The sequence below is a fragment of the Nematolebias whitei genome, chromosome 1, assembly GCF_014905685.2.
Source record: "Nematolebias whitei isolate Nwh7 chromosome 1, NemWhi1, whole genome shotgun sequence".
NCBI classification, from domain to species: Eukaryota; Metazoa; Chordata; class Actinopteri; order Cyprinodontiformes; family Rivulidae; genus Nematolebias; species Nematolebias whitei.
The window spans coordinates 58,898,098-58,924,078 of record NC_056498.1 but is presented as its reverse complement, the minus strand read 5'-3'; the positions used below and the strand labels follow the sequence as shown (position 1 = coordinate 58,924,078).

Below are 25,981 nucleotides of genomic sequence, written 5' to 3'. Positions count from 1 at the left end.
TCTTATATATTCAAAACCAACAAGGACGCCCAAAGCAGTATTTATCTTCTGTTATTTGGCATCACAGATTTTTATTTTCTTCAGATCAGATGTTAAATTTTTTACCTTATATACCTAAACCATTTATAAAACATTGAATATTTGGTTAAAAGGAAGATTACTATTTATAGTTACTTTGGAACATTTTTACAAAAAAAATGAATCTGAACATAACTCAAGTATTAGGAAAAAAATTATTAGGGATGCACGATATTATCGGCATGGTATCGGTATCAGCCAGAATTAGCGATAAATTTAAATATCGGACATCAACCATTCCAACAAAATAACTCACAGATATAGGACACTGTATGTATGTATGTATATATATATATATATATATATATATATGCACATACATACATACAATAACAATACAAATTTCCACTGTTCGAGTGATGTCATTGTGTTAGAGAGAGTAAATGTCATGAATAAATTTGACATTAAACATAATCCAAGTTGAAGTGTTGCATCATTTTCAACCCCCTTTTTGGCATCTGCATTTGGTAGCAGACCAAATTGACAAAGATCATGCAGAATAATGTAGTATTTTAATTCCACAGCAGAGAAAGCTGTATAGTCTCTGTAAGTAGGTCTAGGGGGAAAAATATTGTTATTGGTATCGGCCAAATAAGTTTTAACATACAGCCATATCGGATATCAGCCAAAAATCCAATATCGTGCATCCCTAAATATAATGTTTGAAATATTGTCAAACAGGTTATCATAAAGCCTCAGATTCACATCATTTCTGAATCGTGAATTAAAAGAAATCCCCTTTCGCTGAGGGAAACCTGCAACGTGCTCATTTTGAATAAGAAGGTGAATAAACCAACATAAACAGCTGAACAGAACCCAGTTGTGAGACTTTACCTGTCCGGGATGCTTAGCTTTAAAAGCCACAAAGGCCATGAACGCGTCGCTCTGTTCGGACAGACCTGTGCAGCGCTGTAATGACATGAGGAAAAGACAGGAAATAAGGTGTAAGTGGGCGCAATAACGTTGAATCCTCTTAACTTTTTAAAGGTCAGCACGACTTTTCAACCTGTGCTCCTCACTTAGTTTCAGTATATATAAATTTACATGCACTCATGCACGCCCACGCATTCATAGAAATACTCGTGCTCGCAGGGTAACACTCAGGTTAAAGGATAATTATGGATCTAATAACTGCCCGTTTCTTTGAATTTAAACGTATGGCACTTTTCTCATCAGAAAGCATAATTATAATCACTTAGTCGCAGTAAAGGCCAATCCAGCTGCTCAGTGGAAATGTACGTTCACATACATCTTAAAGGCTGTTAGTTGACAAGGTAAGAAAAATATACTGAGAAGTAAAAACTCAGAGTGATGGTAACTAATTCATACATTTTTTTTGTAAATTTCTGGGTGGTGGTTGATGATCAGTGTGAGTTTCTTCAAAACAAAAAAAAAAACCCCGCAAACGTTTAATTTGATTTCTTCGTTTAACCTGAATTGTAAATTGTTACGTATTTATCAGCTTATTTGATTAAAAACGTTTGAACGAGTGCACCATTTGATGACATCATCATAATCAAAAACAAGAAAACAAAATAAAAATGTTGGCAGAGCAGCAAAAAGATCCAAAAAAGTTAAAGGCACCTCTTAAAAAGAGGCCCATCTTTAGCCACTTTCATTTAAGGATGATAATCTTTTTTTTTTTTAATTAAGTCTTAAAATGTTTTTGATCAAATCTGGAAAATGATCTGAACAACCAAATGCAACACCACAATGTGTGCGCTCAGAGAATGACTCTCAGCTACTACCACACCAAATTTTAGCTCAATATCTATAAAATCGACTGTTTCCCATGTTTAAAACCCAATTTTTTGGCTGAGATCTGACAATTTCATTTATTCTGACATGAAAAAGATTGAACACTACCATTTGCAGCCGCTAGAGGGCCCTTGAGAATTATGGCAAGCCAAGTGTCTCATTAATGGGTAAAAGTGCCTATTAATGAGACGCTTGACTTGCCATACAAAGCCACCTTTGTCTCGCTCCGGAACTCCTGAAGCAAACACCAAATCAGCTGCGTTTCACTGCAGCACCCAGGTCAAATGCAGCTGATTTGACCATTAAAGTGCATTTATTAAGGAAAAGTTCAACTGAGACACACCTTTACTATAATTTTGAGCAAACAAAAAATTGTTTTTAAGTGTTAATCTTGTTAAATTCTTGTTGAAGTCCTCCCGTGCATGCTCCGCGGCTGCCATTTTGACAGCCAATCGATTTTTGGCACAACACTGACCCACGTTTCCAGGCTGTCAGCTGTGACGCATAACGGCGTCATGACTTACACGGCAAAGCGACGTATTTATGTATTTTTTCCACTTTATTAGACATTTTTGGACTGATGCGACGGTGTGATTTTTACGGTGGAAAATACAGTATTACTTCGTGAGAGATTCACTGCAGTAAAGAATTGTTATTAGAGACAAATGGAGCCTGCTGGAAACAAAGTTGCTCTCATCTAGGTGGCAAATGTAAAACCTGTTTGTTGGGTGGGGAGTTGTGCCCAGAAGCTCTGGAGCAGCCTTCAGCTGTTAATGAAGTGAGCTCAAATCTATTTTAAACCTTTAAACACTTAAAATGGATTTACTCTCCTTGATTTTTTATTTAAATATTTGATTTAGGTTTTCTCATGTATTTTTAATGTTTTTTTTTTTTTTTTACTGCTTTTATTGTTCTGGATATTTATTTTGGGATTTATTGCCCACTACTTTATGTAACCATTTTCTGTCAGGTTTATAAATCAAACTAGTTTAATTTGAAATGGGATACGTACACAGGCAACAAATGATGTTTGGTGGCTCTCTGCTCCAAAACCTGCATGATTTGGTTGAATAAAAAAAGCGACTCGATGGGAACTACAAAAACATTAAAACACTTGTTTCAGGAGAGGCTTTAACAAACCGGATTCCTTTTTTTTTTTTTTTTTGCTTCTCTTTGCTGAGCATCCGTGAGACCCGATTACAAATCAGACGTGAACCAACGCGTCTCCTCCTCCGCTTCGTACAGAATTAAGGCTTTTAACAGCAACACACACACACAGAAAGAAAGCAGCAGCCTTTATGAGTCACTGAATGGCTTTAGTACAATCAAGTCTACGCCATTACATCTGAAGCAGCTTCGCCTCACGCTCTCACTCGCCTTCTTTTCTGTATTTCCCCCCCTCCCTTGCCACGTTTTGTCCACTCCGAACAGCGACACTACAACTGAGCAGGCCTGCCGTCTACTCCCGCTCCTCACACAGGCTGCCTAAAAGCTCTGCGCACCCAGGGAATCCTCCTTCCTCCTCCTCAACGGCCCATTCCAGCACGTAAGCAGTTGTAGAGGAGTTTGTTAAGCGCTCGCCTCACCACCGCCTCCCGTCTTAATGACTGACTTCATCCCTCCTGCTCCCCACCGGCCTCACCTCCTTCTCTCCTGATAGCCTTGTCGTCATTACAGTCTGCTTGCCTACTTAAAAGCTTTTCAGAGTTTTGGTCCCGCTTCACTTATGGTGGGATGGAGGAGTTATAGCTGCTACCCTCCAGTGACCCAGGAGGAGCGGCTCAGAGGGGAAAGAAAAAAATAAATAAATAAATCAACAAACCACAGCACGTCAGTTTAGCTCAAGTCTCAGCAGTAAGGCTTAAACTCAAACTTTAACTACAAAACAAACGGCATGTTTCAGATTACAAGGATTTCGTTTTGCTGCTCGTTTTGACCAATGATTTAAATTTTCACAGCTTAAGAGACTAAAGGGTTTCCCTCACGATCGCACAGGTTTACATTCATCTTTAGTTGAACTCATTTGATACATTAGTTTGTCAAAGTCTTAAACCAAACCTTCTGTTGCCTTTATACTGGGAATGCTCACGAAGCATCCATGAATTTTTCGGCGCAATTCTCGTCCCGCAGTTTTCAAACTATTTCATCAAAACGTATATAAAAACATTCAGCTTTTTCAGGAGAAGGCTGCGATGACTTTTGGTATTGGTGCAACTTTAGCTTTTTGAAATATTTAGCCTTTTCTGCCACTTTTTTCCTCATAGGAAATTGAGCTCATTTTACATCCTTCAAATCTGTAGTTTTGTTTACAACCTTTTACTGCTCCTTTCACCTTTTGTTCTGGTTCAGCTTGTGCAACTTTCAACATTTTTCAGCTACTTTCAGCTGTTTTTTTTGTGCTCCTTTTAGATTATTTCTGCCAACTACAACATTTTTGTGCTTCTTCTAACTTCTTAGCTTGCTATGCTCCTTTCAGCTTATTTCTGCATGTTTCAGCCTTTTCTACTATTTCAGCTACTATTTAGCTGTTTTATACTAATTTAAGCTTTTCAGCAAATTCCACATTTTTTTGCACTCATTTAAACTTTTTTCAGCCTAATTCAGCTAAAATGCGCTCTCCACGTCCTTGTAAATTCATTTTCTTTCTGCTCTTTTAGCTACTTTTCGGCTGTTTTTGTTGTTGTTGTTGTTGCCAATTTCAGCTTTTTTCAAATACTTTCCTTTTTATTTGGTGCTCATTTCTGCTTCTTTCAGCCTAATTGCGCAAATGTGGGTTCTTTCTGCTTTTTTATACTAATTTAAGCTTATTCTATCTTTTCAGCTAACTTTTTTAAAGCATTTTTAGCTCATTTCAGCAGCTTCAAATTAAAGTTTTTCATGGTAATTTCTGCTACTTTCAGGCATATTAACTTCTTTACACTAATTTCAGCTTGTTATGTTCGTTTCAGCTTTTTCTACTAGTTTCTGCTATTTCAGCTATTTTTGAGCTATTTTTATGGTAATTTTTGTTTTTTCAGCTACTTTTCAGCCATTTTTGCTAATTTCAGTTTTTAGCCAATTTCCTAATTTTTGTGCTTATTTCTGCTTATTTAAACCCAATTCAGCAAATATGTGTTATTTCTGCTTTCTTCTGTTACTTTGGGCTAGTTCTTCCATTTCAGCTACATTTCAGCATGTTTTTAGTCAATTTCAGCTGTTTTTCAGCAAGTTCTTCTGCAATAAGCATTCACACTGCATTTTTGAAGGAAATGCAATTTCTCTAGTTACTTTTGTTTTGTTGACTGATCCTTGTCTTACTTTTTGATTTACTTTTGTTTATTTTCAAAACATCTAGAAGAGGCTTTAAATCCTTGAGCTGGTTCAGACAACAAACAGTACTTACTATGTCGATACGTACAAATCTGTTTGCCAGCTTTATTGCTTGTTTTGTTAAATATTAAAAATGCAAGAAACTGTCAAATCTTCTCCCCAGTGCAACAAATTCATGGGTCAACTTTTGTCTTTTAAATCTGAAGGCAGTAAAAGTTACAGCAATTTTAGATTAATACAAAAAACAAAAATTGTTATGGTTTTTAAGATTAAGGAAAAAAAAAAAATTGTAATATTTTTCAGTCAATTAAGAAAACCTAAACATTTTATTTGTAAATTGATAGTGCTGTCAGATATAGTTTATTCAGTGTCATAAAATAATGTAGATCCCTCAAACTCAGTCACATTCAATCCCTGATGTAGTGACATAAAAACCCTCCACAAAGTTTAAAAATCTATAATTCCCAAAACATTATGAATTATTTATTAATTTCAAAAGTATGTGGTGCTTCTCAGTTTCTCTTCCACCGTCTTAATTTAGTCTTAAAAAATAAATTGAAATGATTTCCCCAATCTTCTTTTCTTCTTACAGAAAAACTGCAGAGCCGAGCACATCTTAGACCCTTAAAATGTAACTTTAGTTGGTGTTTAAATAACGATAAAGACGAGAGCAGTAAGTAACGCATCTGTTCATTTACATGCATGATACTCAAACATCCCTGTTTAAAGATTAAGAAGGATGATCACTCGGGGCGTGACATGACATGATGACTTCAGGCCGAGTGTCGTGAAAAGCAGAGGCTGCATCTGACTTTACTGTAAATTAAAGAAGCTCACATTTTATTTTGTTCTCGCTCCAAACAAAGTTTTGACTATTTAGATGTAATATTTGGTCTTATGCAGCAGAGCAGCAACAACAAGACGTCGTTTCATCTGAAATGTTGTCGTTTCTCAGTTTCGTCCCTCATGCAGCCCCTCTGTGTCTCATACCCTCACCAAGGTCTCATATTCATGTCTTGGAGCTCAGTGTAAAGTCACTGAGCTGTAATGTATGAACGGTGATAAATAAGTGAAGTTGGAGACGGCCAGCTTCAGACCACCAGGCTCAGTGGGTGGAACGAGGGTGAGCTTTTCTTCTCACAAATGTGAAGCTGGATAAATAAGTCAGAAACTGCGGTAGAGCATCTTCTCTGGGGTTTGACAAGTGGACGACAGCAACCAGGAGCTGTGATGGGATTCAGGTCATCATCGGGACTCGTGTTAACTTGTGCTTGTTATCACCTGCTGCCATGAAAGGGAAGCAACCACGAGAATGCATGCACGTGTGCTCGTCTGTTAGCAAAATAACTCCTGAACAAGGGGACAGACTTTAATGAAACTTAAAATAAACTTGGATGCATCTACAAACGATTCACTTTTGGAGACAACCTGATTGGAAATCGCTGCCACAACTAATCGAATAAAAAAAAATAAAAAAAATAAAGTTTTTACTTTATTTTATGGATACCAAGTTTAAATTTGGTTCGGAACTGATCACAGCAGATCTTTGCTTTGCATCACTTCGGCAAACGCGAGTTATTAATTTTGAAAATGTATGCATTTTGTTCTTAGACGTGGGTAGATTAAAATGACAACTTTCATTTTATAATTTAACATGTTGCCAATTGCAAAGTGCTCAAAAATGACAAAAAACAATCCAAGCTAAGCTGGACCTGGGATGCACCTGCATACATCTGAAACGGCAGCGCGTTGTTTCACTTATCGACTTTGTGCAAATTAACCAACAAGATGAGAAACACAATCTGACCAGAAAGCTGCGTTAGCACAGTGAAGTAACAGTCTCCACTATGATTAATTCTTAATTTTCTTCTAATAACTGATTTGGCTCAGCCTCTATGGATTACATCAGTTCTCTAAAAACAAAGACAGCATTCACTGCCAAATTAAGTCAGAACATGCTAAATCAAACAGCTCATTGAAAACAACAGAAGAGAATAATCAGAAAAAAAATATCTTAGTAATACTTTATATTTACAGTAATAGTCTTGCTCTCTTACATGCACACACACACAGATACTCACAGCCAGCAGGTGTTTGGCCTTCTCCACTTCGTTGTTATCGATCAGCTGCAAAAAGAGATCTGACAATGGTCTCCAGCAGGAAAAGTGGTTTGCTAGCCGCTCTGCCATAGCACTCACTGCAACAGTAACAAGCACGTACAGGTCACTTTTTGATTTTCATTGTTGGGCATCTACCCGCCCATGGATTGTGCATGTTCTCTCACATGCGTACATTGTGCCATTATGTCTGTCTGGGTGTCTTACACTTGTCTAAAGCCTCGTCGTTGCCAGATTCTATGACCTTTCCAAAGACAGATTTTATGCCGGAGTGTGAGCCCTCTGGATTTGTGAAGATTCCTTCCAACAGCTCTACCGCTGAATCACAATCACCACTGAAAAGAAACAAGGGGAGGAATTTATTTAAAAGATGCCTCAGCTGCAACATTTCTATCAAGAGAGAAGTTATTTGAACTAACAAATAGTTTTTGCTAGAAAAAAACCCCCACAAACTACAGTACTTTTTTATTTGAAAACCGATTGTGTCAAATAATGTACAGTAGACACTCGCTACTTCGCGGTTTGACTTTCGCAGACTCGCTCTTACGCGATTTTTCAATGATTGTCATTTTAATGTCACTCACGTGACTGGGAAAGTACGGGATAAAAAGTTAACGAAAAAAATAATAAAAACTTTGGACATGCGCCGCCATTTTGTAATTTTCTTTCAATAAGCCTACACTGTAACGTCAGTAAAAAAGAACTACACTACCCAGAAGCCAACAGTGCTTCCGGACGCTGCTTTCTGCCGAAATGGAGGTAAAGTTTTGCAACACAAAGTCAGAGGTAACGATCTATCTGTTAAGATGACAGAACTGGCAGGAAAGTTGCAAATAATCCTGAAGCTCAATTATCCATGTGCACATCAACCAGGACGAGGCGGTGGGCTTCGTCGCTGCTGGGTAGCTCTGCAGAACCGGAACAGAGCTGCTGGTCTGCAGAGCTGGTGAATAAAATCTTGCAGTACTGTACAGTACATACACGTATGCTGTTTAAAATTAAGTAGGTTTAAGAGTTTAGAACATTGCAAGAGTGTGGGAAGGGTTTATAAAGCCTTAAAATATAGCCTTAAAAATAAAATGTACATAAATAAATAAATATAGCGTTCCTATTCGCAGTTTTTCACCTGTCATGGTGGTTTGTGGAAGAAAAAAAACCCCGGCGATAATCGAGGGACCACTGTACTTTCAACCAAAATTCCTCCTTGGTACAACGTTTTCTGTATTGAAGCTGAGCTTTCATGGAATACGAACATAAAAAAATGCTAAAATGTCCAACATGGTTGGAGTTAAATAAGGAATTCAGAGCTACTGGAACAATAAAGCTGCTCCGTATTGTTGTTTTTAGTTTTTAAAACAACTCAAAAATAACACCAGCTTCCTTGTCTGTGCTTCAGAACTTTCCTCGGGGGGTGGGGGGTGGTAAACCTCATTGTTCTCCCTCTAATTCTGTGATTTATTTATTTTTTGCTGAGGTTGCCACAACCAAATAAAAGGCTGCACTACAAATCTGAAACAACACAATCTGGCAACTTGATCTCAGCGCTAACACTTCACGCTCCCCGCCTTCTCGCTGCCGTCACCGGTCGTGATGAATATTTAACAAACGGTGCGTGTGCACCGTGGGGTGTGTACGTTTGCTCGCGCCTGGAAGAGAAGGAACGAATCCGTGCTGATTGGTGCGACTTGGACCGCCTGAATAATTCAGCGAGGGCCCCCCGTTAAATGTGGAGCTTCGCTTTTCTGGACCGGCTTGCTTCTCCGCCGTAGCTCTTAACCAGTCAGCTTGACTCAGATACAGCGGAGACGCACGTGTCAGAGAGGCTCAGAGCGCAGCCCTCAGAGGTCAGGGTTCAAGTTGACGGGCCGGCGCTGCGATGGCCAATCAGGCGTGACACCTCCTTGTTATTTTTCACTTCCTGTTGTCCATTCAAGTGGGCACAGTGTTGCTGCTGTTCGGGGGTGCACTAATGCGGCACAATAAAACTTTGATGTGCGATGCATTTTAATATTTTGTTCTCTTTTGCTCGAGAAGTGACAAAGCAACGGTGGAGGAATGGTGCTTTCATAACATTAAAAAGGACTCGAGTAATCCTATTAACCCCGTGTTCCAGACTTGTTTTTGACACGCCACTTACCCTGTAAGCTTTTACTTCAAGTGTGTTAGCTTAGATCTCATCACTCTGAAGAAATTAGTTAAATTGTTATACCAATCTAGGAGGATTTACACAATAAAACAAAAGATTCACCTCTGCAGTAACTATTGCTTCTTGTCTGAACTGCATCTGACACAAAATACAAGAGTTAACTACTTTTATTAAAGATTTAGGTAAATAAATATTAGAAAAACATAAACAATTTTAAAAGTCACATGACTGAAATACCATCAAATCCTTTACAGACCTTCAGCAAGTCTGCACAAATAGACCCTGTGAACTTACTTGTTGATGTGTGACAGAGCAATGTTATTGACAAAGAACATGCTCGACAGGTTCTGTGTTATGCCAAATTGCTTAATTAGTGATTCCAATTCTTGAATTTCTGCCACGCTGCCGATGTTACGGAGGGCCTGAACCAGCTTGGTGATGGCCACAGTCAAGGGGACAGCATTCATCTGAAGCATAGATTTCATCGTCTCCATTGCCTCTGTAAAGAAGCACACGAAAAATGAGTGTGTGTGTAAACAACAAGGTGATATGTTTGTATTTAAAACACACTAGTCTGATTATTGCGTGAATGTTTAGGAAACATTCACACTATTGTGATCCATTTTTCATCTGCAGTGTTTCCCCTACCATTATACAAGCGGGGCGCCCCGCCCCGTCAACAGAACCGAGCGCCCCGTCTACCGAACCCCGCCCCCCACCCACCTGTCTGCACTGACGTAACGCTAAACTAGCGGCTCGCAATGCAGGTGCACTAGCTAAAAAGCTAAAAGCAGCCTCTTCCTTCATGCTGAACCCTCACGCTGAACGCACCCCCGCCACTCGAAAACTGTCGGTACAAACAGCGCACGGCTCAGATGTGCATCTCTCTCCCCCGCACCGACACCCCCACACCTCCCCGGCCCCAAAAAAAACTAAAACTGTCGGCTGAGACAGCGCGCAGCTGAGATATGTCTCTGTATCTCTCCTCTCACAAACCCTGCTCTAAAACTGTCAGTACAAACAGCACACGGCTGTTTCTGTGTCCCCCAAAACTGTTGGTTTAAACAGCGCACTGAGCAGCTTAGGACGAGTCTCTGTTCCAGACACCCCCCCCAACAAAAATCACGGACGAGATGAGCGCCCCGCCATGGTAAGTTATCTAGGGGAAACACTGATCTGTACATTTTTCAGCGTGATACCCCGCGGTTTTCAAGCTATTTCAACAAATCATAAATCAAAATGTTCAGCTCTTTCAGGACAATCCTGCTATGACTTTTGGTATTGGTGCAACTTTAGCTTTTTGAAATATTTAGCCTTTTCTGCCATTTTTTTCTAATAGAAAATGAATTGAGCTCATTTTACATCCTTCATATCTTTAGATCTGTTTACAACCTTTTACTGCTCCTTTCACATTTTGTTCTGGTTCAGCTTCTTTGTGTAAATTTAAACTTTTTGCAGCTAATTTCAGCTGTTTTTTCAGCCGTTTTGAGCTCCTGCACGTTCGTTCTGTTAGCGACAACATTTTTGTGCTTCTTCTAACTTATTTCTGCTAATTTCAGCTTGTTATGCTCCTTCATCTTATTTCTGCAAGTTTCAGCGTTTTCTGCTATTTCAGCTATTTACCAGTAGCTGTTTTAGGCTCATTTTAGCTTTTTCAGCCAATTCCACATTTTCTGCACCCATTTTAACTTTTTTCAGCCTAATCCAGCAAAAATGTGCTCTCTCTACTTCCTTCTGGTAATTTCAGCCCCTTTCTGATTTTTTTGTTGTTGCTGCTTTTAGCCGTTTTTACTCATTTCTGCTTTTTTCAGATTATTTCCACTTTTTTGTGCTCATTGGGCGGCCGTGGCTGAGTGGTAAGAGCAGCCTTCCTCCAATGCGAGAGTTGGGGGTTCGAACCCCCTGCTGAAGTGTCCCTGGGCAAGACACTGAACCCCTCATAGCCTCAGTGTATGAATGTGATCTAAAGCACTGATTAGTCTCATTAGAATGATTGGTTTAATTAGCTTTGTAGAGATCTAGTAGAGTGCTGTATGAATGGGTAAATGAGGACACAGATTGTAGTGTTAAGCGCTTATTTCTTGAATCTTGAAATTAGATAGAAAGGGGCTATATAAGTACGGTCCATTTATCATTTCTGATTCTTTCAGCCTACGGTAATTGAGCAAACATGTTCTTTCTGCTTTTGTCTGGTAATGTAAGCTTTTTCTACCTTTTCAGCGACCCTGTTAGCATGTTTTAGCTAATTTCAGCTGTTTTCAGATAAATTTAAGCTTTTCATAGTAATTTCTACTCCTTTCAGCCTAATGCATACCGTGAGAACCGATCAACAGAGGATGCAATCTCCTCTGTGGTCCACACTGCGCTCAACCACTTGGAGCAGAAAAACTCTTACGTCCGTATGCTCTTTGTGGACTTCACATCCGCCTTCAACACCATGATCCCCCAAACCCTGATGGACAAACTATCCACACTAGGACTAAGCCCCTCCATCTGCAACTGGGTACTAGACTTTTTAACAAACAGACCACAGTTAGTGAGGATCCACAACCTCTCCTCCTCCACCATAACCCTCAGCACTGGCTCTCCTCAGGGATGTGTGTTGAGCCCCCTCCTGTTTACTCTGCACACGTATGATTGTGCAGCTACCCATCCAGGCTGTCATATTGTGAAGTTTGCAGATGATACAGCGGTGGTGGGATGCATCACAAACAATGATGAGTCCAGCTACAGGCAAGAGGTGGAACACCTGGAGAGCTGGTGCAAAGAGAATAACCTTCACATCAATGTGAAGAAGACAAAGGAGATGATTGTGGACTTCAGAAGGAACAAAAACATCTACACCCCCCTGAACATAAGAGGATCTGCGGTGGAAGTGGTCTCCAGCTACAAGTACTTGGGTGTACACATGAATGACAACCTCAGCTGGAGCAACAACACCACCAGCCTGATCAAGAAAGCTCATCAGAGACTCTACTTCCTCAGACGGCTGAGGCGAGCTGGTCTGGGAAGCTCAGTCCTCACCTCCTTCTACAGGTATGCAGTGGAGAGCATCCTGTGCTCCAGCATCAATGTGTGGCATGGAGGCTGCACAGCTGCAGAAAGAAAAGCTTTGCAGAGAGTGGTGAAGGCTGCACAGAAATCTGTCGGAATCAGCCTCCCCACCATCACAGACATCTACACCTCCAGATGCAGGAAGAGGGCCACCTGCATCATGAAGGACCCCACTCACCCAGCACACACACTTTTTGCCCCACTCCCCTCAGGAAGGAGGTTAAGGAGCATTAAGTGTAGAACCACTAGACTGAGGAACAGCTTCTACCCTGAGGCTGTTAGACTCATGAATCTTTAACTAGAATAATCACTGTGAAAAACCATATCATGTTGCTGCTGATCTGTTTCATGTTGCTGCTGATCTGTTTCAATGTTGATGTGTTCATGCGTGCACATCTGCTCACAGACTCATGTTCATGTTTGTGGTGATGTTCAATGTTTTATGTTATGAGTGCTTAGTGCATATTTAGTTGATGTTATTCTTAGTTCATATCTTAGATGTTATTACTGTTTTTCTTATACATTTTATTGTTGGATGTAACTGGGACCATGTGTACATAATTTCGCTCCACCACATGTACCACATGAGGTGCGAATGACAATAAAGAAACTCTGACTCTGACTCTAATTAACTTATGTCTGCTAATTTCAGCTTGTTATGCTCCTTCAGTTTATTTCTGCAAGTCTCAACTTTTTCTGCTATTTTATCTACTATTTAGCTGTTTTATGCTAATTTTAGCTCTTTCAGCTAACTCCACATTTTTTGTACCCATTTGAACTTTTTTCAGCCTAATACAGAAAAAAAAAGTGCTCTCTCCACTTCCTTCTGGTAATTTCAGCTCCTTTCTGATTTACTTTGTTGTTGCTTTTAGCTATTTTTGCTAATTTCTGCTTTTTTCAGATTAGTTCCATATTTTTGTGCTCATTTCTGATTCTTTCAGTCTACGGTAACTGAGCAAACGTCTTCTTTCTGCTTTCATCCGGTAATTTAAGCTTTTTCTACACTTTCAGCTACCTTTTAAGAATGTTTTAGCTAATTTCAGCTGTTTTCAGATAAATTTGTTTTTCATAGTAATTTCTGCTCCTTTCAGCCTACTTAACTTCTTGCTGCTAATTTCAGCTTATGCTCCTGTCAGCTTTTTTCCTCAGAGTTTCAGCTTTTTCTGCTATTTCAGCTACTAAATACTTAGCTGCTTTTATACTCATTTTATCCTTTTCTACTAATTCCACATTTTTTAGCTAATTTCTGCTTTTTTTTTTTTAAAGCTAATTTCCTTGTGCTCATTTCTGCTAATTTCAACCTAATTCAGCAAAAATGCACTTTTCCCGCTTTTTTCTGCTAATAAAGACTTGTTCTTCCATTTCAGCTACAGTTAAGCTGTTTTTATGCAAGTTCTTCAGCAATACGCATTCACACTGCATTTTCGCAGGAAATGCAATTTCTCTAGTTACCTTTGACCTGGCCTTTAACGCTGTATGAGACGATGAGCAAACTGTTGGCGGCATCGCTCAGCTTGAAGCTTGGCATTTGGGACGTGGCCCTGAGGAGGGGAAAAAAAACAACTCAGAAAACATCACATCATTAGGAAAAAAAGGTTTTAGAAAATTGGATGAATGTGTAAATCAGGACGGTATTTTTGTGGACAGAGCTGTAAATCTGTGCAAACAACTTTAAAGAAATATTCATCAATATCTTGCCGTACAACAAATTTCCAGGGTATTTAATTCACCTGTCAAAAACAGACAATTCCATGTAGCAATTTTCATACAAATGCTTTTAGTTTCCAGAAAACACAGTTTCACAACAAGATAATCTTCAAAGCAAATAGAAAAGACGACTTGTGTTTCTGGACATGTAGAGCGCTGGAGGTTTTTTTAATTTCTGGATCATGTAATCCCACAAGGGCAGAGCTTTTTCTACGAAAATGAAAAAGAATTATCAGTGTATTTTTTGTGATATTCTGATATTAGATCATGTACAAATAATAGATTTTATCTATGTACGACTGACGCTGAAAGAAAGTCCATTAATTCCAAACTTTAAAGCTGATACTCGGGTGTCCCATTAGGAGAAAATCTTTGTAATCTGCGATGACTGCACCATCTACATGGCGAGTTAGGCCTTGAATGCTGTGGTATTGTGAGGCATCACATTTAGAAAAGCATTAGACTTCGCAGAGATGGAGGGGATAAACACATGAGCTGAAAGGTACAAGACAATAGGAATAAATCTGATTGGCAGCAAGTCTGAGCCTTTAGTAAAGCTCCTGCTGTGACCTGAAAATAATACAGACATCAAGGATGTGATTGATGTTGCTGTATATGTGACATTCCTCCATGCTGAGCTCCATCGTAGCTGTTGTTGGTATATCCAAGTGAGGGCTGGAAGAGGCTGTTATCAAGGCCTCGGGGAGCTGCTCCTGCTTCACATCTGTATATACTTGCTGTCCCACTCTCTTTTTTTTGCCACTAAAACCTCAATCAAACTTGCCTCCTGCTTTTTTTTAATTCATTATTATAGCCCTGCAACCAGATTAATCCTTCCGCTCAATTGAGCATCAGGCTGGCAATCCTTATCGCCACGGCGACACCAGGCCAAGCAGCAGCATCCGGCAGCTGCTCTGACAGGGTCAAGCTAAAGATTGGAGTAGTAACAGGGTCGTTGACTGATTGCCGTGGAGGCTGAGCAGCAGGGGGTGTGTGGGGGCAGAATTATTCTTATCAAGAGGGAGGAAATCTCTAGAGGCTGTCCTTTTGCTCACCTTTCCCCCACTCCACCGCTCTCTCACCTTCTCCTTCTAGGGGTATTGCATTCTAGCCAATGAATCCCACCCTTCTGCTTCTTCTTCTCATCAACACTCTACCACAATCCCTTAATCTCACCATAAGTACCCCACTGCTCAGTTCTGTACAGATTACCTAAAAACACACACACTCAGAATTAATGCCTATAGCGTCTTCATTATCCCCTACATGATTAAATCTAACCATCCTCTCATTCACTCCTCTTTTCCTATTTAGACCTTTTTATCTTCCTCTTTTTTCTTCCCATTTCCATCTTTCCCCGACTCTCCTCTCAGCTCATTTCACTTCTCATTAAGAGTGCAGATAAACTAAGCTTTTATCCAGGCGGGGATGCCATAAACCAATTCAAACGGAGACTGGAGATGGGTTATCACTTGTATTTGCCTTGTGCTTGTTGAAACACGGGTCTAAAATTGATATGATTATTCTTGTAATAAAAAAAGAGTGAACCATGTAGCGAGCTGGGGTGGGGTGGGGGGGGGGGCAAAAAGAGACAGATAGAGTAATGGCTGTTTTTACATGTTTTCTTTTTTGTACAGTTTCGTGACTGCAGCTTTTCTCTCAGCGTGTGTCATTATGTTATAATCTCTTTGCTTTGGTGTTTTCTTCTGCAGAAGGAAAATGATAAAAAGAAAAAGCGACAAAAGGAGATAAAGAAAATGTGAGAGATTACCTAAAAAAAAAGGCAAATAGCAAAAGAAGATCTGCTCTGTGTTAAGCTCAAATCTGTAATACCTCTGCCAGTCCATTTGTCCCCCAGGCTCACGCCCAGACATGGACCCGGTAACACAACAACAACACATGATACATCACTAATTGGAAGAAGATTGATATTTCAGCACAAAGTCACATGCTTCCCAGTAAACCAAAACTAATCTGGAAATCGGAGCACGTGTGTGAGTGTGTATCTTAGGGCTTAATGTGAATCATTGTTCATATCCAGCAGAGTTGAGCATGTTAACACACAATCACTTTCTAATCCTCGTGCCCACCGAGGAGCTGCTGTGTGAGCCTTGTGTCCTCAGCTGCCACCAGCTGAGGATGAAAGAGGAAGTGGCAGAGTATTAACTTCACCTCATGGTAAATGTGTCATTTTTAATGCTCAAAACATAAACACAGAAGGGAGCTATCTGTCTTTACTGAGGGTGGATGTGTCACATTTATTAACATACTTTAAATATAACCTGAACCTAAAGCAGAAATTTTGTGTAGGGCTTAAATACAATCCATAAAGGCAAAAACTATAAAAAAAAAAAAGACCTAGCTATCCTTGAAGGAATACATATCACTAAGCCTGTCGCAATAAACAATAAATCAATTATTCGCATGATAAATGAAAATAACCAACTTCATTTTCGGATTTATCGTTTCTACGTCTCTCTTTCTACTGAAGACTCTGGATGATAAAAGACAACCCCGGTGCTCTTCACTGATCCCTCCGTTTCTCTTTACTCTTTAAAATCCGTTTTAACCATCCAAAATTGTGTTTCTGGACCATTAAAAGCAGTTAAGCTGCGAAGCTAAGCTACAAGCTAAGCTACGAGCTAAGCTAACACGCCGACCTCAGGGGAAAACCTCCGTCTTGTCAAAGCTCTAAAATTCACGGTTGAAACCCGTGACTTCGTGTAAAATGTTGTTTTTCTCTGCAAAAAGAAGCTGAGAACTTGTTGACTGATTTTTTCTTAAAAGCTTTATGTGAAAATGCTATGCTAGAGTTCAAATCACCGAGCGCCCGTCACTTTGAGAACGGAATAAAGGAAGGAGAGACAGCCCATGTCACATCAAGGGGCCTCATGCTGCTCACTCCCTCACTATCCATCATTTGGTTCAAACTGTCTTATACTGCTATCCAATGGTCAAAAAATGTACTACATACAAAAATTAATCAACATTTCTTCTTAAATTTGACAATAATTACTAATTATTGTCAAATTTCAAACAATATCATAATTTATCACAATAATTTTAGAGACAATTAATCGCCCAGCAAAATTTGTTATCGTGACAGGCCCACATATCACTGTGGCCTGTCATGTTAGAAGTGTAGATGCAGACATTCTTGAATGTTGAATTATGTTGTAGAGATATCCAACGATTATTTTCTTTCATTTTGCACAATGTGTTAGTGCTCAAAATATGCGTTAGGGATCAGTGTAAATTACTACGACACTACATTTTTTGTTTAACTACATGTAGACTCGACAGAGTTACAACATTGTTGTGTTTGTTTTTTTTAGGTCTGCTGGCTGCGGCAGACTTCTCGAGTTATGTTGACTAAAAGTTAACCAGTTGTTAATTTACATCTTATAACTTTCTGTAATTTACAATAAAAATGTCCAGAGGTTTATGAGAAATTTTGATAACAGGCAAACATATACTCATACACACATTTCAGCAGGGAACTACTACCTGCAGGAACAAGCAACATGCCTGAAGTAAAGATTCCTGCTTGTAATTTTTAGAACCCCGTTTTTACTTTTTGATATGACGCCACTTGTTAGTCATTTTAAATGAGAAGGCAAAAATCTACGATTACCAGAAAAGAGATGGGAGTCATGTTGACTTTTTGTAAGAGTACCGCAGAAAGTTAAAATTTACACGTTTTCACCAGCCGAGATTTAAAAAAAAAATGTACTTGGTAGATGGTCTAAAACATTACTTGTACTTTAAGACAAGCAAAGGTTTTGAAGGCAATTATTCATCATGTAATGATGCTCTGACAATTTCTTATTGGACGTTTTGTGGAGAAACCTACATTTTCTGGACGGTAAAGGCGTCCTCGATGGATCCTTCAGCCAACAGAGACCGGATCAGGACATCATACACGACGATGGATGGGATCGCACCCCTTTGATTCATCTTTGTTATCAAACTGAATGCTTCTGCAGGAAGAAAATGAGAAAATGAGAGAGATAGGATGAAGGGAAATTTCAGATAATCCTTGCATTACTGGACATGCACGTAAAAAAAAATAAAAAATAAAAAAAAGTTAATAATAGTAGCTAAGTACATCTTTTTTGCTCATTTGAATGTAGATTGTAAAGAGGTGAGTCTAGAGCTTGGAGCAAAAGTTAATTTCGGTTTTAATTTTAGTTTGGAAAAGACTGGACAAAAAAGGTTTACAGATTACAGCTTATTGTGCGTTTAATACATTTCACATGGGACATCAACACCCGGACCTCCAGCTGCGTACCTTTGGCATTGCCCTTCTTACAAAGAGCCAGCAGACGGTTATTGTAATTAGTACCATCTTCTACTTTCAAGTAGTTCGGATGTGACTTGACCTGCTGTATGGTGCTGGTCTCTTGATCGTACCACGACTGTAAACGAAACACAAAAAAACAATGCAACAACTTGGTGTGAGGATTCCATCAAAACACTACTACAACCAGTCTGGAAACACCATCAGCCAGAAATGGGTTGGTATGTGTGTATGACGGCATTTATGACAATAACGGCAGGCAGGTCGGGCAAGGTCCTGTAATGCTTGCTCACCCATGTAGCTATGAGGGGAGGGGGGTTAAGCTGTATTGGCTAGGGGCAAATTAGGTCTGGCACCCTAGGGGCAAAAGAAAAATGCATGTGTTAGAGAGTCTGTGTGCTGGAGCGGGAAGTGTCAACTGAAGAGCCCCTGGGGGTCACAAAGTTCATCGCCTGAGGCAACAGCAATCACTTCCTGTCTCATCACGATTTGTGCTTTTGAAGCATGCAAACCAAAAATGAGGAAAAAATAAAATCAGCAAGGACGAACGAGCAGTGAGAATGGAACTATTTTAAAGCAATGCTGCAAATTAATTGTAGCGGAGGGAGAGAAAAATAATCTGATTCTCACTTTTAATTTGGGTCTAGCTGAGCATCAAACAGCAGCCATATGGTGGCATTTAGCAGCTGTCTAAATTAGTCAGGCATTACAGATTTACAGACTGATCAAGCTGTAATTCCTTTCACCAGCCAGCCCGTCTGATTGACTACACTTCAGATCAGAGCTTCAATCCTGTTTGCTCTACATGTAATGAACAGAGGCTTAAAATAGAGCAAAGTTGTGGGGGGAAGGGCTGGCTGGTCAGTGACCAGCTGATAAATTTGAGATTTTTTGGTGTGTGTGTGTGTGTGTGTGTGGGGGGGGGATTAGCTTTGACCATCAGAAGCCAGGGTCAAACTCCTCTTTTGGTAATCTATTCAAAGAGTAACATTTTATTTTAATTGAGAAAAAACATCATCTTCATTGTCTTATTGATACAAAAACAAAGTTCAAAGTACAGAATATAACAAAATAGGTTTTTTTTTTAATTATCTTCAATTCAATTAGTTGCTAAGAATGGGGTTACCTTTCTCTTGTTTAAATTTAGGTATGAATTTGTGAATCTTTGCAACTACAATTTTCCACTGTAAAATAAAATATTCAATAAATTTACTGCAATTCCGAGTGCAGGTATGTGTAATACACAGGAAACATCCAGCCTTTAGTCAAGGAAAGTTGCTCAAGTGTTGCATCAAGTAGAGTTTCAGTTTTGTTCACGAGTGAAGGAGGAATGGGACATGAGCTGCACAGACGGATCAGTGCAGCTTCTATAGTATTGTGTGCTGTGTACTAGTCTGCTGTGGTGAAGAGGGACCTGAGCTGAAGGGTGAAGCTTTCCCTTTACTGTCAGTCTACGCTGCTATCAGCTATGGCCACAAACTCTGGGTAGTGACCGCAAGAACAAGATTACGGATGCAGGTGGTCAAAATGAGTTCATTATGAGTAGCTGTGCTCTACAATAAGATGGGAAGTTCAGTCTGGGAGGGACTTGGAATAGAGCTGCTGCTCTTCTACATTGAGTGGAGTCAGTCGAGGTGGTTTAGGCATCTGCAAGGATGCCCCCAGGACACCTCCATAGGGAGGCTCTGGGAAAGACCCAGGACATGCTGGAGAGACGACGTCTCTCAATTGGCCTGAGAACGCCTTGAAATCCTCCTAAAAGAGGTGGCTGTGGAAAGAGATGTCTGGGCCGCCCTGCCCAAGTTGCACTGCGACCCGACTCTGGAACAAGCAGCAGGTAACGGATTGATGGACATTCAACCTTTACCTTGTAGACGAAGTGAGACAGACTGTGAGGGACGTGACAAATACAACGTGAACAAATTGGCTAAACGATAAAGTGAAGCAGAATTTGGCTGCAGAAAATACATACCGACAAAAATAATTGTTTAATTGCTACGATTAGCTACCATTTATTTTCACGGAACATGTAAGGAGAGAAAAGGTGTTATGGTAAAGTTGCAGCATGGATGTGAATTAGATTTCAGAGATCTTTAGTTAAAAATCTATTTTTGTTTTCAGATTTACTTGCTCTGTTTTGTTCCACTGTCTGGAACCTCTAGTTAAAAAGCATTTATTGTCACCAGTCAGCATCATTAGGATCTTACAAACAAGGGATTTTACCTCAGGCACGTCAAACGGCACCTCCTGACCATTACTCTTCAGGATATCTGCCAGCAAACACAGGGTCCTCTCCCTGGGAATCACATTCTCTTCCTGCATCTTTGTCCATGTGGCTTCTGCCTTCTGCCAGTCATTTGTCTCCTCTGTAAACAACCGAAAACACAAATCAGTGGGAATGAAAGGTTTTAATTTGTCATAAATGCATGACACACAAACATGTGGTTAAATATTCAGCTCGTCGCGCAGGTCTAACAGAGAGGAGTTTCTGACAAAGCACTTCGTGCTGAGAGAAAACACTCAAAGCTTCAATCTGATCAACTGACTGACCCTCGACTCTGCTGTAAATGTGTGCAGGAAAGTGAGGAGAAATGGCACAATGACAATCAGCTTTAACACTCCAATCACAATTTTTATCAGTTCGGCAGCAATCACACCGCCTCTTCAGCTTCCTTCAGACTGATCCCACTCTGAACATACTCAGCGACTGAGGAAAGAACAGTGAAGCACGAGCAGCAGTGGGAGGTCCAGTGAGCAGAAGACAACAAATGCACACAGACAAATGAAGGACAGAGACTTACTGCAGAGTTTTAAGATGTAGCTGTACATCTCATCTCTGTCAGACTCAAACAGCTTGGCTGTCACCTCCACCATCTGCTCCAAGGGCTTCATCTAAATTCAACAACGCAAACATTAAAGCTAGATTAATTATGATCATCTTTATTGTTGCCTAGTTGTGTGCACATGTGTTTGTATGCATTACCTGTTTTTTAAAAATACATCTCTCTGCAAACCAATGAAAGCTTCCAGACTTTGCCCTCAGCCCAGGGGTCTATAAAAGAAAAACAAATGTCACAGTTTGATAAGAAATAAGCGAATAAATGAATACCATTTTTGCTGAACGTGTCCCGGTGTCGGTGTGCATTTGCTCCGTGTACAAACTGACCAGATGCTAAATTGTTCAGGTTGTCCAAATATCACTTAAACTGTTTTTGAGATCATTTCAAACACAGGCTTAAATCATTCAATTCAAGCAGAAGAAAAAATATTCAAGTTTAAAAGTTTAGAAACATTAAAATAGTACACTCAGAGGAATAAAAATAAACAGCACACTGATTTAGGCAAAAAACGTGGAGTTTAATAAGTTTGAACTGATGTACATCATAGACGGTCTGAAATAAGAAAAACTAAAGCTGGATTTATTATTTGTTTTGAAAAATATGTTGAGCTCATGTCTTTTTAAATACATGGCTGGATTATGAAATGGCATGCCACTGCATTCCCCCCCCCCCCCACCCCCAACATCCTGCCTATTTTATCTATTAATGACCAAGGCACCCAGATTAAATGTTATAAAAACTATAGGATTCTTGATTGTATTGTGTTTTAGATATTTATCTTGCATATCCTTTGCATTTGTTTATATTTGTTCCCCTACCTTTTAGTATTGTTTTAATAAATTGTAGAGCCCCAACCGATATATTGGTAGGGCCGATATTCTAGGCTTATATTTTGGGGACTTATCGGTATCAGTGATAATCGGCCCATTATGCGCCGATATAAAAACTTCTTATTTTCTCCCCTCAAATGCTGGGAATGAGTCGTGTCCTTACTTGCAAATGGTGTAATTGTACGATGTATCCAGCAAAGGGCACATGCGGATTACTTTCCAGTCATGGCCATGCTCACCTGACTCACAGCACAGCTGAAGCAGGGAGCAACTACCGGTAAATACTGTGTATGGCATATTTTGCTAAACAGGGCATGGTAAGTTTATTGTAACTGATCTGTAAAACAAATCAACAATAATAAATCCTCTTCAACCCTTCAATCCTCCAATCCGCTTTTCATTAGCCAAGTGCCTCTCAAGTTAACAAGCTAACTTTTAGATAACCTAGCATAAGCTATTGCCTTGTCAAACTTTAGCCAGAAAAATAAACCTAACGTAACGTTACATACCGGTATATATCAGTATTAGTAACATTATCTTTGTCCTCCTCAATAAAAAGCATTGTTTGTTTTGATATCTTTATGTCTCTGGAAAAAAAAAAAAAAAACCTCTGCTGCAGTCAAAAATTAGGCATTCACCATATGTGACTGTTTAAACAACGAACAATTTATATTTTTGTAACACATTTCATAACTTTATGGTGAATAATGGAAGATAGAAAATGTGAATGCACGTTAGGAAAACCGTTTTAAGACTTTAGGTGTTAAAACAAGTTTAAAAGTAGCCGATTTCTTAGATTATTGAGGGTGGACAAAGCTAAAGAATTTTCAGCCAATATATCCGTTAACGACGTTACCTGCCCCCTCCCAAAATCGGTATCGACGACAGCCAAAATTTCCATACGGTCGGGCTCTAATCAACTGCAGCTAATTTGGTTGCTTTGCTTTTAAATGTGAATACCTTGTCTCCCTTTTCATGGTTGTTTCATGTTGTAGATGGATAGTTCCAACGATTTATATCTAGGGGTGTGCTGATAAATCGGCTCCGATTTCCTTAATTTTGGGAAATCAGAAATTGGCCGATACATGAGAAACCGATTTTACAGATTTTTTTCTCTCGCTTTAACAACTATTGTCTGAACTTCGTTTTTATTTCAGAGCACTACCTCGTGGCCAGTTAAAACAAGTTTGTATTGTTTCTAGGATATTGTTCAAAGGTATGTTTTTCAAAAAAATATTACTGGAAAATTGAAGGTACCTTGTGACCTTATAACACCTGACATTGTCGCGTATAAAACAAAATCAGAATCGGCAGGGCAGACTTTTTAGAAATCGGTGATCGGACAGAAAACTGCAATCGGTGCACCCCTATATCATCTTGGATAGCTGGTGTGCCATTAAAGCCACCACACTATTTTTATGTTGCTCATTAAAATAAAACTCTTTTTAGTAGTTGTATTAGCCCAAGTAGGTTTGATAATTTACTATTTCTATTTTCCCCCTCATTTTCTTTATTTACTGTAACATTTTTTTTTAAAGTTACATATATTTCTAGAACAAGACAAACCCTTGAGCCCATGTTTCAAAGCCCTGAAAATATTCAGATTTCTTATTGGCTTTGACAACATACAAATATATTGTTGGCAAATGTGAGTCCAAACCAGGAGAACAAATATAAATATCATGTTAATACTTGAATAGTTTTGCAGTAAAGCTCTGCAAAATTATAAAAACAATGATTTGCTTCAGACAACACAAAAGGGAAAAGTATTGATGTGAACGTTTGGCTAGAGAGCAGAACAGACATTAGAGAGCATCATTTTCACTTGTTTATCAAGAGGACAAATTAAAAAAATATACTGCCAGATTATTTTTCTTTTATATACAAAACGTTAAAATCTGTAGTCTTCCATTTTCCATAGATTTGCTTTCCCCCCACTTTTTAAAACAACGATAATATACAGATAAGTAGTGTATTTGCGCGGTCCGTTAGGGGCTGACATAGATTGATCTTCAAACTCATATTGCCACGATTTAGCCTGATACGTGCAGTGCCTATATGATTATTATCATGGAAAACAGTGATCGGGATTTCATCAGTATCCTGGGGCTTTGATACAATCTGAATAAGACATGGATTGAGAAATTTTACTCTCCCTATTTCCTCAGTAATCTGGGTGAGAAGAGGGGAAAAAAAAGGGAAACATAGAATGATCTGGCTGGAAGATAATCTGACCGAGGATCAACAGCACTCAATCTCTGCTGGCCGCTTTGATGGACAACCCATCAAACTGAGAGGACAAAGTAAGGAAAAGATGAGCTTCATCCTTTTCCTTGACCATCCCTCCCAACTTTTCTTTCAATCCCCACATCTCCAAATTCCTTCCTCTTCCTCCTGCCTCGTCATCCCTCTAGTTTTCCCAGGAAGAGGCATTATGTTCTTACCCAACGAGCCAAAAGGGACAAATTAAAATGTGTAGCACCCACTCTCTCTCTCAAGCTGTCTAATCTTCTTAGAGACTAAGGCTCAATGCAAGTGCTCCATCTATTTTTTATTTTTATTTTTTGCCTTCAATTCATTTTACTTGGAAAAGTCTTGAGGGCTCAAAGCAGCACAACTATTTGCCAAAACAAGCGCGCGCACGCACACACCAGTCCGAATGTGTTTGGGATTGTGATTTCGTCAGGAGAAATCTCCCTAATCTAAGCCGGAACCACAATCCTCAGAAATAAGAAGACATGCTGCTGACATACACAGACGCAGATCAAAAGAATTTAAAGCAAAAAGAGAAAACAACAACAACCAGCATTGACAGGGAAAATGATGAAAAAATGTCAAGCAGGTCAGATTATCAAGACGATCCTCACATTAACATACAGCCAAGTAAGTAAAGTGCATCCTGTTGCATCTTTAAGAGTTTTTTATTTGTGACCTTCAGGTGTTAAAACATTTTTACAGGTCTCATTCTTACATGTATTTTTTTTAAAAAGAAGCTAAAACTGACCGTCTCACCTCCACTTAACAAACCCTCTCCATCTCTGTTCCTAATGTTTCAATTCTACTAATCACATGGACACATACACACAAACCCCTCTCCCCAACACAAAAACATAATAGCTCACCACTCTTTTACAACACTACCTAACCTTGACCATCACATAGACACACATGCCTGCTGCAATAATAAACCCGGTCATCTGACAATCCCCCTACCTAAACGTGACCATTTAGCACAAAATTGGCCACCTTTCTCTATCATTACACTTAATTAGCTGTGATTAATCAGCTGCCAATTATACCAAACAGAGCCTAAAGAGAGAAACCACTCTGGACCACCACTTGACGCTCTCAAAAAGAGGGAAACAAAAGGTATTTGAGCCTTTGAATGAGTGTGTAACTATTTATTTTTGAGTGATGAGAAACATGATTCCATTGTAGTCACCTGATATCAATTGTGACGCAAGATTAATGACGAACAGCTCCGAATTAACTTTTAGTTTAGAGTCTTTGGTATAAATTCTACGCAGGTTAAGTGAAAAGTGACATTATAATAGCGTAATGTTTTTCCTTTACTCCATGATTTTCTTCAAAGTAACAAAGGAAAAATGCAGTTGTTCACTGTGTCTTTGCTAGCAAAACAGCTCATGAACCACCATTAGGATTTTATTAAATTTTTGTTAGATGTTCATTTATAAGTTCAAGTCAAGTTTATTGTTATTCACATCACATGTGGTACATTAGATAGAACAAAATTATGTTCACAGGGTCTCAGGGGAAAAAAAAATAAATAAATAATGTATATATATATATATTAAAATCTATATAAAAAATTCTACGCAGGT

The 25,981-nt window shown here is 39.3% G+C and overlaps 1 protein-coding gene across 1 annotated transcript in view; it reads right to left on the bottom strand.

Annotated features, from left to right (window-relative positions):
- lrpprc (leucine-rich pentatricopeptide repeat containing) overlaps positions 1–25,981 on the bottom strand; it is a 105,969-nt gene that overhangs the window by 3,355 nt on the left and 76,633 nt on the right. Inside the window, exons 26-35 of the mRNA XM_037697487.1 lie at positions 21,453–21,521; positions 21,271–21,361; positions 20,693–20,835; positions 18,461–18,587; positions 18,023–18,149; positions 13,915–14,003; positions 9,703–9,907; positions 7,470–7,597; positions 7,227–7,342; positions 913–987 (exon numbers count right to left, since the gene is read on the bottom strand). Coding sequence (XP_037553415.1) covers positions 913–987; positions 7,227–7,342; positions 7,470–7,597; positions 9,703–9,907; positions 13,915–14,003; positions 18,023–18,149; positions 18,461–18,587; positions 20,693–20,835; positions 21,271–21,361; positions 21,453–21,521 — 1,170 coding nt within the window. The remainder of the gene's footprint in view (positions 1–912; positions 988–7,226; positions 7,343–7,469; positions 7,598–9,702; positions 9,908–13,914; positions 14,004–18,022; positions 18,150–18,460; positions 18,588–20,692; positions 20,836–21,270; positions 21,362–21,452; positions 21,522–25,981) is intronic.